Here is a 16,668-nt window from a genome sequence, read left to right as displayed (position 1 = left end):
ACGTGGTGGCCGGCCGGTGCTCTGCGCACGGGCAGTAATGGCGGCTGGGACCGGCGCGGCGCCGAGGAGAGGGTGGTGTGCAGCGGCTGCGAGGACGGGGTGTGCAGAGGGCGTTGGCGCGTAGCGAGGAAGGCGCGGCCAGGGGAGGTCGATGCGGCGGCTGCGCGAGCTCTGCTCGCAGCGTGCGCGAGAGCCAAGGCGGCGGCGCTGTGCCGAGCGGCGCGGCGAGCCGCTGGCGGGATGGGACGCGTCGGGCAGGGGCGCGTGCGCGGCGTGGGGCTCAGGGAGCAGTGCGCTTGCGCGGCCGGCGGTGACAGCGGGCACTGTGCGGGCGTCAACGACGGGCGGGGGTGCGAACGGCAAGGTGATGCGACGCCTCGGGCAGGCGGCGACCGTCGCAGGCTGCGCTGTGCCAAGGTCACCGGTGCTGTGCGCCCAGAGCGGCGGCGCGTGCACGCGGGTCGCGGCTCGGCGTGTCGAGGCCGCGTGCGTGTTGCAGGGGTGCATTGCCTGGCGTGCTTTTGTTTGCTTGCCTGCGTGCTGGGTGCGTGTGCGTGGGTCAAGCATGTGGGTGTTGCAGAGTTGGTCTCAACAGGAAGAAGAAGGACTAGCAAGAAGGAAGCTAGTTGGCGTGATCATGGATTAGAGAAGAAAATAATTAGGTGATACTTAGGCCAAGGAAGATTTAGAGGCTCGATCAGAAAAGGGGTTTAGGAATGACTTGAGCTCAACAATAAGAAATTTTTTTGAAAGAAATGTTTTGTCACGTGATTTAATTCGGTAAATTTTTGGGATGTTACACTCAAGTACTTTAGATTTCACAAAAAAAGGAGAATGCAAGTGTTTTAGTGCATTTGCTGTTGAGAGGCTGGAATGTTTCATTCCATATTACATGCTATTCTTTCTATAGAAAAATTGGGTGTACTCATACTGCTAACATGCTCTCACACAAAAGCACATGTCCTTCATTGTAATTGATGATATTTGGGATGAATCAACTTGGAATTTGATTGAAGATGCGCTCATTGATAACAACTGTGGTAGCAGAGTGATCACAACAACTCATATAGCAGAGTGATTAAATGCCTAGAATTCAGTATGCCAAAATCATTGTAAAAAAAACTTGTTATTGCCAAAATCATGACCATGCACATTTAGAGTTTAAACTGCAGCCTCACGTCCAAAAGCACAAAGATAGTTTGTAACTCCCATGCAATTTTTCTGCCAGTACTACATTGCAGGAGGGTAAATAGATGATGTTTTCACTGTAGATTAAAGAGACATTAGTTACATGTATAGGAGAGCACAATGTGTTTAAGTATAAGTGAATTGTCCATCTCTTCACATCAGTTTAAGCTTTTGGGTTGAACTGGCTGGTGCATGCAACTCAATGCATTGCCTTTTTTTAGTAACACATAGATATGTGAAAATGAAATTCGATTTTTAATTCTACTATTTTTTGCACCTTCTATATAACTCAGGTTGTTGAAAAGAGAGGGCCATGGGGTGGAGATGGAGGGAGCACTCACGATATCATGGTGGCAAACCATAATCCAAAGAACGTAATAATTTGTAGTGCTGTTGTGGTCGATGCATTTGGTTTTTCTTACCTTGACAAAAATGGGAGGGAACATAACATGCCACTTTGGGGTGGTGTTGGTGGAAGTACCAACAAGGTGAGGGCATATTCCTTGAAATTTTCCTCTTTTCTCTCTCTAGAGGATTATTACTTTGCACTATTAACTGGGGAGGAAAGAATACTATATATGTACTTCTTTATTTCTTGATTGAATCATCTTGGTTCAACATAAAACACAGTCCTAGCACGGTTTAGAAAACAGAAATCCACAAGAATCCCTTAGGGGCCCTTTGGATCCTCTAAATTTGGAGGAATTGAAATATACTTGATAAACTAGGCTATTTGTCTTAGAATTTGACATCCCACTACTTTCCAATCACTTTCCAAAGTTTAGATATAAGCCTATCCTAAATTCATAAGGTAGGAGATGTAAATTGATTCTATACAGCACCAAGTTATGTTTCTATTCTGTAATTTGTAGCACGCTCTTTGGCTCACTCCTCTATGGTAGAAATATAGTACATAAGTATCTCCCTCATGTGGTCAACAATACTATCCAAACATATTCTGTAATATAATCATATCAGATTAATAGATTTGTGTCCAAATTATGATTATTAGAATAAAATTCAATTCCAAGGTTCCAAACAGGACCTTATTGAAATTATGTTGTCCCAACCCGGACCTTGTGGTTGACCATCATGGTCTATGATTTTTTGACCAATATAAAAGCTCGCCTGGGATAAATTTTGGGGTGGGGGGGGGGGGGGCGGGGCGGGCATAAAGGCATTTTTTGTACTTTGGGAGGTCATGCAGTTTGATTATTCTATTTTCTTCTCTCCATTTGCAGATTAATCTAGGTCCCTCCAAGTTTGTGAAGGAGGTTTCTGGCACATACGGTCCATTCTCTCATCTTCCAAATGTTATTATGTCACTTACCTTCGTGACCAATTTATGCAGTTATGGACCTTTTGGACAACCATCAGGAACCCCTTTCATACTCGAGTGGACAAAACCTGCAACATCATTGTCTTCTTTGGCGCTCTGAGGCATATCTTGATGCAATTGGTGTTTATGTTCGACCTTAACGATGGTAGCTTCAAGCTACTGCTTCCTTGTATGTATTGATCTTTGGCAAACTGATGTTGCTAAAACAGTAAAACTTCAACATGTTGTTTTATCGAGCTACTATGATTTTATTTTTTTCATCTGCCTCCTTTATCTATTATTTATATTTGTTCTCTCTTATTTTTTAAATGAGTTGGTGGTAGTGTTCGGAATTTCGGCAAAAAATTGACAATTTTCGAGGAAAATCGGCACCACTGGTAAATGGTCATACTAGTATTACTGGTATTTTTGGGTCTCAAATTCATCTGGACTTTCAAATTTTAGTCAAATTTAGCCAAATTTCAAAAATAATCAGCTGAAATTTTGGTTAAATATCGACCTACCATTCAAAATGCACCCCTCCGAAAGTTTTTGTTAAACTGGTAGCTTGAACACTGGTTGGTGCAAGGGGACAATTTTCTAGTCGGGCACCAAAGTTGACTATTAGGCTCTGTTTGGCATAGATTTGGAACAGCTTCATCAACAGCTTCATTTGAAGCTGTACCAAAGAGGCATTTTGCAAACAGCTCCATGCATGAATCACCTCATGAAGCTGGAAACGACTCACACTACGCAGGATGAGCCAAAAATACTAGTTCCACAAGGTTCACCTCCTCTATCCACTCATGAAGAATAGGAATAAATTGTTTTGCTAAATATTTTTTTTAAATTGCTTCAACTTCATCAGATAAGCTACTCCACCAACTGTTTTAGAAGAAGCCGAAGCCATGCCAAACGGGACCTTAGAGATGAGATGACCAGTTCAAAGTATATTACCAAAGGCACCGGTAAATTGAACTATCATCGAGGCTATTGCGCGTGGCATAGTAAGTGGGAGTAGGAAAAAGGAGCAGAGAGGAATGGAGAGGGTGGACATTGTCTTCACAATCCAAATCAGGACATAGAGGAGAGTGAGTGTCCATGCGGTTGACTTCAGGGATTCTTTTGACTTTTTTCCAATCCTTCATTTATTCTTGCCTAGAACAAATACTGCTTATTAGAATACTAAGGGACACTACAGGGCCAACTGGCCAAGTACTTGGCAAATAAAGAAACCTTGCATTGGATTAATTCGAGATCCATGGAAACCCCATGGCAAACTAGAATCCTTGTAGCAGCGGCGGGATGCTCTGCTCGTTCCTGAAGTAGTCGCCAGGATCCACCCTCCCCTTCACCGCCGCCAGCCGCCGGAAGTTCCCCATGAAGTACTTCTCGCCCCACACCCGCCCGCTCTCGTACGTCGTGACGCCGTCGCCGCCGACCGCATTCTCGCCGATCTCCAGGTCCCGGTAGTTGGCGTACGCCTCCCTGGGGTTGCTGGTCACGAACTGCTCCATGTGCCCGTACAGGCCGCCGAGCCACCCGGTGGCCGCCGCCGCCACGGTGCCGTTGGCCTCGCCCGACCAGAACACCACGTACTGGACGTTGTACAGCACGCCCTGCCGGTGCGGGTACGGCGTGGCGAAGTCCGGCACGCCGGCGCTGACAGCGCCGCCGTGGGGCTCCAGGATCATCAGCCCGGCGCCGTACTGGGACAGGTGCTGCTGGAAGATGCCCTCCCAGCCGGCCAGGCCGATGGCGCGGCGCACGTAGTCGGACTTGTTCTTGACGAAGGTGCCCAGGTTGTTGGTCCGGTTGAGGAGGCCCTCCGCGGGCGCGTCGGCGGCACCGAGCGTGATGAACGCCATGGCGCGCAGCCAGGTCATCTCGCGGCAGTCGGCCGGCGCCATGCCGAGCTCCGGGAAGAAGGCGCCCATGGCGCGGAGGAGGCGCGAGCACCGGCCGAGGAAGAGGGTCTGGAAGAAGGCGTGGCGGTCCTGCACGACGACCCGGATGGTGAGGTCCGGGAGGTACGGCTGGAGGATGAGCGTCTCCCACTTGGCGACGAGCGCGGCGGCGCCCTCGTCGAGGGTCCGCTGGAGGTTGACCACCGTCACCGTGTCCTCCACCCTCGAGAGCCGGAGCCGCCACGCCACGACGACGCCGAAGCTCTCGCCGCCGCCGCCGCGGATCGCCCAGAGGAGCTCCTGGTCCGCGGACGCGACGCTGGCGATGAGGTCGCCGTCGGCGTTGACGACGCGGGCGTCGACGACGCTGTCCGCGCCGATGCCGTACTTGCGCATCATCAGCCCGATGCCGCCGCCGCTGAGGAACCCGCTGACGCCGACCGTGGGGCACGCGCCGCCGGGGAACGCGAGGCGGCGGTCGGCTGCGCCGACGGCGTAGTAGAGCTCGCCGAGCGTGGCGCCGGCGTCCACCCAGGCGGCGGCCTCGGCCGGGCGGACGTCCACCGCGCGGAGCCTGGACAGGTCGAGCACCGCGAACGCCTCGGGGCGGACGGAGCGGTAGGACAGGCCCTCGTAGTCGTGCCCGCCGCTGCGCACGCGGAGGCGCACGCCGTGGGCGCGGCCGCAGCGCACGGCGGCCTGGACGTGGGGGACGCCGGACGCCGTGACGATGCACAGCGGCCGCACCGTGGTGTTGGTCGCGTACTTGGGGTTCTGGACCGAGGACTGCAGCACGGACACGAAGCTGCTCGAGCTCTGCTGGTACACGAGCTCGTTCGGTATCGTCTGCGAGAGGCATTGGAGGAACTCGTCGGAGCCGGCGTAGGAGAGGAAGAAGACGTTGCAACAGCAGAAGAAGAAGATGGCCAGTGTCCGAGCCATGTTCTTGGACGTAGCCATGGATATATGCTGATTGGCTTGTAGTGTATTTGGAGCTAGCCAATGGTGATGCAGCTGAAGAGCCCGGCCGGCTAGGTTTGTATATATAGTAAGTATCTGGCCTGTCCGCCAATCATCAATTAATTACCATCATTAGATTCGTCGCGTAAAATTACACCTATTCCTGAAGAGATTTTACAAATAGATTTCATTTAGTACTTTATGCGGAGCCTAGAAGACGCATTCTAGGATGTCCAGAGATAACCAAACAGGGCCATTTAATTAATTAGCGGTCAAAGTGCCTTCTAGGCATTTTAGGGAAGAAACCAAACGGGACCAATGGCATGGTGCATTGAGGCTGCAGGGGTGTTCGAGGAGCTTGTAGCTTGTAGTTGTACAGAGCATGCATGCAAAAGCGAAGGAATGGTCTCAGTTTTTATGCAAATAGTATCACTTTTATACAAGTTTTGGGTTTTAGGCTTTGTTGGAAATTATTTAAGGTGCACAACCTGCTATGCAATTTGTTTGTTTGTATGATAATATAGACAAATGTCCATCCCTATACTTGGATATGACTATTCATATTTCACAGATGATTATTTTCAATGGCTTGGAAAATGCATATATGGTGGCTCACCATAATTAGAGAATTACCTAGTTGTCATGCAAAAAAAAAAAGTGAATGTGATATATAATACACTATATGTTAGTCTTTTTTGATGAAGCAGGTAAGCCTCTACTGGTTATATATTAAAAAGGAAAAAAAACAACGTCAAAGATCCGTACAGAGAATTAGGAAACAAAAAAAAAAACAAAGAAAATGAAAAAGATTACACAAGAGCTTCTAGCCATAAAGACATCTGGGATTTGCATCTAGGCTTTGCTCTTAGAATAACTAAGGTAAACTATAGGTTAGTCTTACTGCATGAAAGGTCAATGTCTCGATAGATTAGTGAGAGCTCGATCTCCTTCGGGAATCAGACACGAGCTCAAACTTTATTACTCAGCTGGAGCTTCGAGCTAGAAAATCCAACACGAGGAATCCCATGCAAATAAATTAAACACAAATAATTCAAATTGCAGTTCGAAGTACTGGCGGAACTGAATCACATTGGCACTTGATCTGCAGTTAGGTTGACCGGCACAGATCTGTTTTCAAAATGGCTGCACGTGCACACAACATTATCAGTCGGCATCCAGTGTTGACATGTAGACCTCGATGGACGTTTCAGTTCAAGGTCATGCCCCGTACCTATACCAAGCAATGAAACCGGCCACTGCCCTTGGATGAAACAAGCTTCTGCTCGGGTCTTCTTATTAGTTATTAGAGCAAGTGCATTCCTTCACGTGAGTAGTGTTGGAGAAAGGGTCATGGATGGTTGGCCCGGCCTCTTCGATTGTGTTAGAGCATTATTAGTGGTGTGTTTCAATCAGAAACACATATACTATTACAGAAAAGAATTGCAAATGAGCCATCACCGTCGGTTCAACTCAAACTGGCAGTGACATGTTTCACAGTTAGAATGTAAGTAGGTAGGACCGTGGCTGTTGGAACTAGCAAAGAAACTTACTATCACCTCTGATTTGAATCACACACCGGAGGTGAAAATGTGAACGATCACTGTTGTCAGTCCGTCACACGAGTTGCGGTGATGACCATTTGTAAGGAAAATGGCCCCATTAGGCCATTGTTTTGTGATTTTGGTGATTGAGTAACAACGCAATCAATGTGACTAATGAGTTTGTCAAGTGAACAATTATAGATCCTAGGGATGAAACAAAAATGCCAAGCAAAGTAAAACACGAAGAAAGAACTCAAAGAATCGTTGAAATGGACGAGTTCTACTGCTTTCAGTAGCACCAGATGATCCGACCCTAGGGCACCAGAGTATCCGGTTGGCACCGGATAAACCGACGCAGTGGCGTCGGTGCAATATGCTGCGCTGGTGCATGGTCACGTGGAGAAAGCCCAGTGGCACCGGATGAACCGATGCATAGGCGTCGGAGCAATGAGATGCATCGGTGCATGGCCACGTGGAGAAAGCCCAGTGGGACCGGATGAACCGACGGGGCCAAGTTGGAGCGTCGGAGCATTGGCCAGAGTAATGATCAGAGAGCATGTCAAGCACACTGAAGTGAAGCCTTCAGCACCGGATGATCCGACGTGGCATCAGACTAATGCGTCGGTTTATCCGGTGACACCTACAGAAGACCTAACGGCTACCTCGAGCGCAGAGTGACCGGATGCACTGGTGCTATACCGTCGGATATTCCGACGCTTGCGCAGAAAGTTGGGTAACGGCTCTAAACGGCTAGTTCGACTTGGTGGGCTATATATATGTCATCCCCTGGCCATTTTGGAGTTGCTGGAGTTCAAGATCATCACACCCACACCAAAGAACATCGCCAAGCCATCCAAGAGCTTAGTGATCATATCCTTGTTCCTTAGCACATACTTGAGAGTGTTAGTGCTAGATTAGCTCTTTAGTGAGTGAGAAAGCAAGGCCTTGAGCCTTTGTGCTATGGTTCTTTGTTGAACCAAGAAGATATCTTGGTGTGACGGCCCCTTGGAGCTTTGTGGCTCGCCGGCAACGTCATTGACCCTCCGACTTGGTGTGGAGCGGCGACGACAACCTTATGCGGGAGACGTGGAGACCCCCATCCTTTGTGGAGAAGCTCCTTAGTGGAACCTGGGATCAAGGTGATCGTGGTTGAGCCCGCGGAAGAGACTTGATTTCCGAGAAGCCATACTCTAAGTGAGTGCTTCAACAACGTGGATGTAGGTGTGCCTTTGTGGCTAACCGAACCACGGGATAAACACCTGCGTCAAGAGTTTGCTTCCTCCTATCCCACTCTTGAAGCTTCCGCATTTCATACTAGCAATCCTTGTTTGTCTTTACTTTCATAGAGTAGAATCTTGATAGGAAAGGCTATAGGTTGCTAAACTCTTTTGGGATAGGGATTTCACACTAGAAAAGCCATAGTTGCATATATAGATAGCATGTTTTAGTTTAATATTGTGCAATTTAGTTGGAGCCATAGGTTAAGGTTTTAACTTGCCTAATTCACCCCCTCCCCCTCTTAGCCTAGAGCACGGTCCGATCACTTTCACCATTTCATTGCCGCTTCGTGGTTACAACCAGCAGTTACAAGTGATCAGTATAAAACTCAACCCCCTTCTTCTTCACCCTAATGGCCCACCATTCTTACCACCAATGTTCCAGCTATTTTCTTTTACCAAACTGCTCATGGAGGATACATATTTTCTTAAGGATACAAAAACAACCTTTTCTAAGGTTGGTAACTAGCAATCCATTTTATTCCTGCCCTCTTTTTTTTTTGTTTGGCTAGATCATGATTTTTAATGAATTGTTTATGGTGAGCCTCTTTCTTCATTTTAGGGTCATTTCTCATCAAAATTTTTCATGGAGGCTCACAAATTTTGAAGGTTGCACATCACTCACTTGATTCAAGGTTGGTACCTATACCATTCTTGTAATTGGTTGCTTGTATGCTTGGTTAGTTCGTTTTCGAAATTGAGATGATCGTAATGTAGAGCCTCTTTCTTCATTTTATAGGAATCCAATAGTTTAATCCATGCATGTGCAGAGCCAACTCAAACTAAGAGTAAGACAATAGCGTGAACTACCCGTATATGCATGTGCTAGCAATGTACAATTTTGGTGTTAGTGAAGGAAAATGTACCCATTGAGTATAGGTACTGGACTTTGAAGGATAAGACCTTGACGTACCAGACTCACTCAAGCAAAAATGTTGGAAGAAGTTGAAAAACAAGTTCGGGGTCCAGAGGAACTAGCAGGAAACTAGGCAATATATCTTATGGGCAACTCATTTAGGTATTTTTGGCTTCAATTGAACAAGCATGTAAAGAATGGAACCGATCTAGACTGGAAGAATTTCCCAAAGTAGCTGTATTACTATGAAGAATTTGTTAGTTATAAGTTGAGGGTGGAGGCAGAGGAAAGTAGCATCACAAATACAAAGAATTTTATGAAAAATGATATGTCCCATAATACATGAGAAGGAGCAGCAGGAAAAACTGGTGACAAAGAGTGGTGTTACGCTCCACATAGTCGAGTGTGATCTGTAAGGTATCTTCTAGGAGGGGGGGGGGGGGGGGGGGTTCTTACAACCCCGTTTGCTCCCTTTGTTTAATAAATCATGCTACCAAGGATCTAACACATAAGGTTAAGGCAGCTCACGAGGCTGTTGGTTAGGTGTTTTCAAGCCAGACAAAGAGAATGATGAGCTAACCAGGCATTGGGAAATAAGGAGCACCCTAGCCGGACATGAGAGACTGGATGTGTTCTATGGGCACTTGCCTCCTAAGAAAATTTCGGCACATACAGAAGTCATTCGAGGATCGGAGGAAGGCTCCACATGAGACCCAGTGGCAAAGTCTTTTACAATCTGTCCATGCTAAAGTATCCTAATAGAACGGGAGATTACACACAGCTTGCATTGAGAAATCATTTAGCTAGCGTGCTTCAGCGGTAATATATAAGAAGCTTGCCAAGTTCTCACAAACCCATTAGTGTTGGTTCAGAGTAGCTATGGAAGCACCGCGCTTGTTGATGATGCATCTGTCAACTTCCATGGATGATATGACAAAACTAACACATTTCAACTATATGTGCCGCATAAATTCTTTAATGAAGAGGTGGCTATTGGTTATTATCCTCGTAGTGGGGAAGGGTTTTATTGCATTGTGGTCCATTACCAGATGGCTACACCAAAGTTATTCTATATGCTCTTGTTAAGAACAGTTATTGAATCGTGGAATTAGATTTCCCCAGATATCGTATAATAGAAAAATGTCTTATAAGTGTCTAGGCCCATGCAAAGGTGGAGTCTGAAGTGGTCTAGGCCCAAAAATAATCTAAGCTGAAATAAGAAAAATGTAAATGGGGCCAGAAAATGTACTGATAGAAAAAAAACAGTTTTTTCTTACATGGGCCAAACCCCAAAACACATTGAGCTTCTAGCCGGGTTCAGCTGCCTACAAATTGATTTGTTATGACATGAGCCTTGTTGGGCGGGCTGCAAGATGTTTTATGATATTTTCAGAACTTGATAATGATGAAAAAGAGCATAAATACGTGGTGACCAAGGATTGTCACAAGATTTATAATGAAACACTATGTTTTCATCATAGAACAACCTTTAATTATAGAGAAATGGCTGACAAACTAATTTTCATCACCTAAGTGTCACATATTGCAAAACATGACAGGATTTTCAGTTTAATGATAGACATTAAATATCATAGAAGGCCACTTGTGTGATATTGTGTTTAATTACCACTTGTAGTTCGCTAGTGGTGATAGCTTAGTTTTTATATTTAATACTCCCTCCGTATCAATATTAGAGGTCGTTCTGCGCGCTGCACACCAGAGCGTAATAGAAGTCGTTCTGCGCACTCGTGGGGAGTTTGGACGTCCCTGCCCCTCCTTAATTGCGCCGCGCCGTAACTGCCCCCATCGCACGCCTCGCGTCGTAACTGGCCGTATCATCCTCGCATCGCCTCGTAACTGCCCCCGTCTCACGCGCTTAGTAAATAACGCTGCATGCTGGCTTCCTTCCTCGCCTCCTTCATCGCCTCGCCTTCCTTCATCGCCTCGCCGCTCGCGCTTGGCTCCGTGCAGATGGACGCCGCAGAGGACCTCGCGTCGGACTCCGTCGCCGCGTCGCTCGTGCCAGGCTCCTTTGCGCCGGCGTCGTCGCTCGACGCTCGTCCAGGACTCCTTCGCGGCGCCGGCGCCGGCATCGTCGCTCGTCCCGGAGTCAAGCTCGTGCCGGACTCCTTTGCGCCGCGCGCCCAGGCAAAACAAAAAAACGTACCCAGCGTGCGCCCAGGCGACGCCATGTATGCAAGCTAAGCCCATGCAAAACCGAAACAGACCTGCAAAAAATGAGGGAGGCTGCGGGAGTTCGAATCCGCACCGTATTGGCCCCAGCACCGGCCTCGATGCGCTAACCAGTCGACCATTCGTGTGTACTAGTATGAAACATAGCCTCAGATTCATTTAATAAGGGTAGAAAGGAAAAACTTACCCCCAATTAGTCACTCCTTGGTATGCACACTCATGTCCTAAACGACCTCTAATACCAGTACGGAGGGAGTAGATGTGCGCCGCTAGCATGCCACAAGGTAGCTGCCCACATGAATAGTTCACTTTTTCTTTTTAATGCACAACTAAAAGTTATAACTGGTATTTCTTCATCATAAAAACTCAAAATTTATTGGTTCTTTTTTCTTTTCTTATATAAAATCATGATCTTTCATCTGGTAGTGTTTATTTGTATGTTAATTGCTATTTTTAGATCTTTTTTTAGTTTTTTTATATGGTTCATGTTCTTCCATCATGTAGAAAATAGAAAAATATATGTTTTATAACAATTTCTAATGTAACTTTATATTTTCTAATAGTAAGGTAAGCAAAAGGTTGTGTCCGAATTTGAAGTTTATACGAGTTCAAAAAATATTATAAAGTATGCAAACTTCAAAGTTTGAATTGAGTTATAGGAAACTATACAAGAGTTGTATCATTTTGTAAACAATGCATAATGTCACTTTATTAAAATCATATGAAATGTTTTTGACAAGCTTGTGGACCTAAAATGTAATGGCATATCAATTTGTAATATTTTCATACCGAATTTGGATATTATTTAAGTTTAAATCATCCCTAACAAACATTTGAATTTTCATCTGTTTTTAGGATATGAGCTATAATTGTTTTGCTTAAATATATTCTTTAGGATTTTTTACATATTATTTGGGATACTTGTAGTTCAAATTGTCATTGCTTTCAACAACCATGCAGAAATTAATTTAGATGGTAGAAAATACCAAATCTATTTGAAAATTTATGAAACTCCTACATGACAACTTAGATGTTGTCTATTACATGTAAAAATTGTTTTGGGATATATAAGATAGTTAGTTTTGCAATTTACTTCACAAGATTGTATTAGTTAGTTATTTAAAATATAGAAAACAACTTCTTCGCACAACGAGTGGTAATGTCAATCCAAAAATGTTAATAGGAAGGTAAAGGTAAGACTTTTTCAAAAATTGAGGTGTATATGAGCAAAAAAAAAAAAACTTTAGAGTGTATAAACTTCAAAGTTTGAGTTGAGTTGTGTGAAACAATGTGAGAGATCCAGCTGGGAATCTTGCAGCTTGGTCAATGGTCTAGCAGCCTAAGGACAAAGGAGGACTCGGTGTCCTTAACCTTAGGTTGCAAAATGATGCTCTCTTGTTAAAACAATTACACAAGTTTTATAGCAAGCAAAACATTCCCTGGGTACAGCTCATTTGGAACAAGTAATACACCTCTAAAGTACCACATGCTGCAGCTGCCATTGGTTCCTTTTGGTGGAGAAATATCATGAAGCTTTGTACACTTTATAGACGAATTGCTACCTGCACAATTGGTGATGGGTCCAGTGTTACCTTTTGGAAAGATCTCTGTGATGGTGAAATTTTTTCAGATGAGTTCCCTCGGCTATTCTCCTTTGCAAGCAAGCAATCCTGACATCTCAGTTAAACAGATTATGCTAGCAGAGGATCTGGATTCGATTTTCGACTTGTCCCTCTCTCCCAATGCTTATGATGAGCTGCTAGATTTAAGCCACTCCTTACAATCTATATCTTTTGACCTGGACTCCAAAGATGTGTGGAAATTCATTTGGGGAAATCAAGTTTATTCATCCCAAAGATACTACAAAATGGTCTTCCAAAATTTTCACCCTTCTCCAATCTTCAGGAAACTCTGGAAGTCCAAATGCACCCCCAGATTGAAATTCTTTGCTTGGCTGCTGTTTGTTGATAGGCTAAATACAAGAAGCATGTTGATCAGAAGGCATTTTAATGTTCAACCAAACTCTTGGTGTGTTCTCTGCTCATCTAATTCAGATGAAGATCTGGAGCATTTATTTTTCAGCTGTCCCTTTGCTTCCACTTGCTTGCAGAAGCTTGGGTTTCACTGGCCGTCTATAGCAGATATCAAAGAGCGTCTTCTGAGCCCGATGGCAACAATGGGTCTACCCTTCTTCATGGAGATTTTCATTATGGCGACGTGGGAAATTTGGAAGCTTAGAAATTCAAAAATCTTTGATCGAAGGGCTCCAACAATAATGCTCTTGGTCCGAAATTTTAAGGACCAGGTCATTCTCCAACTCGTGAGAGTTAGAGAGGATCAACAACTTTGTATTACCCAATGGCTAGAGACTTTCTCTTAAGTTTTGCCTTGTATATTCTTTTCCCTTTGCTTTGTAAGCAATCCCCTGCTATACTTGTTACTTTACTTTTTATAAATTTTTGCTATGGGAACTCCCCCATAGTCTTTGCGTCAAAAAAAATGTTAGAGATCCATTCCATTTTGTGAATAATGTATGCCCTAATTTTGCAAAATCTAATGAATTTTTTATTCCAAGCTTAGCCATCCATAAAATGATTCTATGGCATTTTCCAAAAGTTTTGGAGAATTTTTAGATATTATTATCATTATTGTATAATAAGGTATCAAGTAGAAGTTTGAATTATCCTTAACAAATATTTAGTTTTTTTTTCCATTTTCATGGTATGAGATATAATATAAAGGAGACACCTAAAATATATTTTTGAGCAATTTTTATATATTATTTGAGATACATGCAGTTCAAATTGTAAGTTCATTCAATAAACCTGCAGAAATTCATTTAAACTATTGAGAATAGTAAATAAGTTTGAAAATTACCAAAACTTCAATGACAAGTTATATGTAGTCCATTATATTTAGAAAATATATTGGTGCATATGAGATAATTATTTATATGTGTTACTTCACAATGGTGCAATAAAATGGAAAAAGAAAAAAAGAAAAATGTTAAGCAGAAAGAATGCACATGGACCGTTTTTGCCCAAATGGTCTAACTATTTCTAGCCATCCATCATTGATCTCATGGCTTCGATTGCACTCACATGATATATAATCTACTGCGTCCACTCCAAACCCTAACTCTTGCTCCTCCTCGCCCAGCCTCTTCAGCTCCGCTCGACCCTCTCCTTGCCTCCCCTGCCCCCCTCGCCTTCCCCACGATGGAGTAACTACGGGTGCAGGTGCTGGTCGGCAACAGATCTGGCCACGACAGGCCTGGATCCGACCGCCGCGAAGCCAGATCCGGTGGCAAAGGCTCACAACCAGGCGGCCTCGGTGCTGCGACCACCGCCACTGCCGCCATTGCCACCGTTGCCATCGCATCTCCTTGGTTCATCCACAGTACCTCAACGGCTCAGCCTATGAAGTTGTGGACTCGTGAGATGGTGGGAGCCCCTACTTGTCAAAATCGGGAGGCCACCAACTGCTGAGGGCCGTGCGCACCAGCGCTAGCTGCAGACCTGCGACACCAGCTCCTCCGGCTTATCAAACTGTGGGACTAGAATGGGCGACTAGAGGGTGGGTGAATGAGAGCCGATAAAAATCTCTCTGAAAAGCTGACTCTAATTCACAGTCCAAAACACCTCTGTTCTAATCGCCAAGATGACACAAGTCAACTGGTGACATGCTCATCCTAGGAACGATCAGGAAAATTAATCAAAACGCCGAAAGCTCGAGACTAAGGGCCTGTTTGGAAGCACTCCACCTCAGCTCCACTCCACCAACTCCACTCTACTTTCAGCTCCACTTCATCATTATTATACCACTCTGTTTGTGAGAGCTCCACTCAACCATGCCCAACTGCCCTTATCACTTCCACGCGGTCCCCACTCATCAGGTCATTCTCCTGCCTCTGATTCCTTCCCAACTCGTGGCGCCTTCCCTCACAGCCCATGCCTCCCGCGCCGCCGCAGCCTATTGCTCACTGTCGCCGCAGCCCAAGGACGCCATCCTGCCGCCGTCCCTAAGGCAGATTCCGGCAGTCTGGTCCCCTCTCGATTCCCCTCTGCCCCCCTGGATTCCCCTCTGGTTGTCCGGCCCCCTCTGGATTCCCCTCCGGTCCGACCCCCTTTCGATTCCCCTCCGGCTGTCGGCGACCATGTCAACGGCGAGCACGTGGTTGAGATATTGGTGCCGATCGAGCTCTCCAAGGCGGCGGAGGCATGGGCACGCGAGGTGCCAGCAGTAGTGAGGAACCAGTCTGGAACCGAGTTCAGGCGGAGGTAGGAAGGGCCACGGCGGCGGCGCTGAGAGCTACGGCGGTGGTGCTCGCGTGCCCCTGCGGCGGTTTCTGCGAGCCACCGGCGGAGGCTGCGAGCACCGGCAAGGCGACCCTCAGGAACCCATACAGCAGTTTCTGCAAGCCACCAGCGAGAGGCGGCAGCTAGCCCCGGCCGAGGTGACGGCGAGCCCAAGGGGCAGCGGCGGCGACGAGCCTCGGCGGGGGCGAGGTTCGGGCAGTGGGGAGCGGTGTGCTCTGTTAACTTTTTCTACTCTTTGGGTAAAAGTGTATGGGAAAATGTGTGACCAATGGCAGGTGGGTAATTACCTACAATACCACCAGCTCACAAAATTGGTGGAGCACCTCTTGAGGAGCTCCCAAAAAACCTGGAGTGGAGCTAATATTTGCTGGAGTAGAGTGGAGCTGGTTGACCTGTTTGGATTTTTTTGTGGAGTGGAGCTGTTTATTGTGGGGCAGAGCTTTTCCAAACACCCCCTTAGCGGAAGCAAACTCAAAGCAACCTGCTCGAGGAACTCTATCACAAAAATTTCACTAAACCAAACATGCAATGATTTAACAAAGATTAGCACATCTCAAAACCAAGCGGAAGCAAAGCTTTTCCAGAAGGCCGATCAAAAGTCTCACCAAAAGGATTAATCAATCACCACAAAAGAACCCTAAGTTAACCTTGCAAAAGACTAACACAAATATCAAGCACAAATGCTAAAGTTCATTTAGTCAACAAGCTAATTAATTATATGATTTGCCAAAGGATGCAAGCGCCGATTACCAAGATTAGTAACACAAAGATACTAATTAAATTAACTAATCATGCAATCATAACGACATGAGCATGCAGAAAATAAATGAGAGAAGAAAGGAACTAGCTCACTGTGCAGCTGTGCCCCGTCGGTCTGCTGGCCACCTGCCAGGCCGGCCTGCTCCTTCAGGCACGAGAAGCGGCCATTTTTTCTTTTTTATATTAAAAAAAAATCAAAATTTCAAAAATATATATCTGTTTCGAAAAATTTCGAAAATATACCTCGGTCGCCCGTCCCAAGGGCGACAGAACCTTAATGTAATTTTTTCTTCTAATTTGCAAAGAGGTCCCTAGCCGGGGGCACGTGGGGGCAAGGGGGCCTATCGCCC

General features: G+C 45.9%; 1 protein-coding gene across 1 annotated transcript; it reads right to left on the bottom strand.

The window, feature by feature from the left end:
* Nucleotides 1-3,626: 3,626 nt before the first annotated feature.
* Nucleotides 3,627-5,411, bottom strand: LOC120686239 (berberine bridge enzyme-like Cyn d 4). Its single transcript, XM_039968418.1, has one exon. It carries the CDS (start codon nt 5,371-5,373, stop codon nt 3,787-3,789), a length of 1,587 nt encoding a protein of 528 aa, XP_039824352.1. The 5' UTR covers nt 5,374-5,411; the 3' UTR covers nt 3,627-3,786.
* Between the last annotated feature and the right edge of the window lie 11,257 nt (nt 5,412-16,668).

The sequence above is a fragment of the Panicum virgatum genome, chromosome 8N, assembly GCF_016808335.1.
Source record: "Panicum virgatum strain AP13 chromosome 8N, P.virgatum_v5, whole genome shotgun sequence".
Classification (NCBI taxonomy): domain Eukaryota; kingdom Viridiplantae; phylum Streptophyta; class Magnoliopsida; order Poales; family Poaceae; genus Panicum; species Panicum virgatum.
Note: the sequence above shows the minus strand (reverse complement) of the source record. Positions and strands in the feature narration are given on the sequence as shown.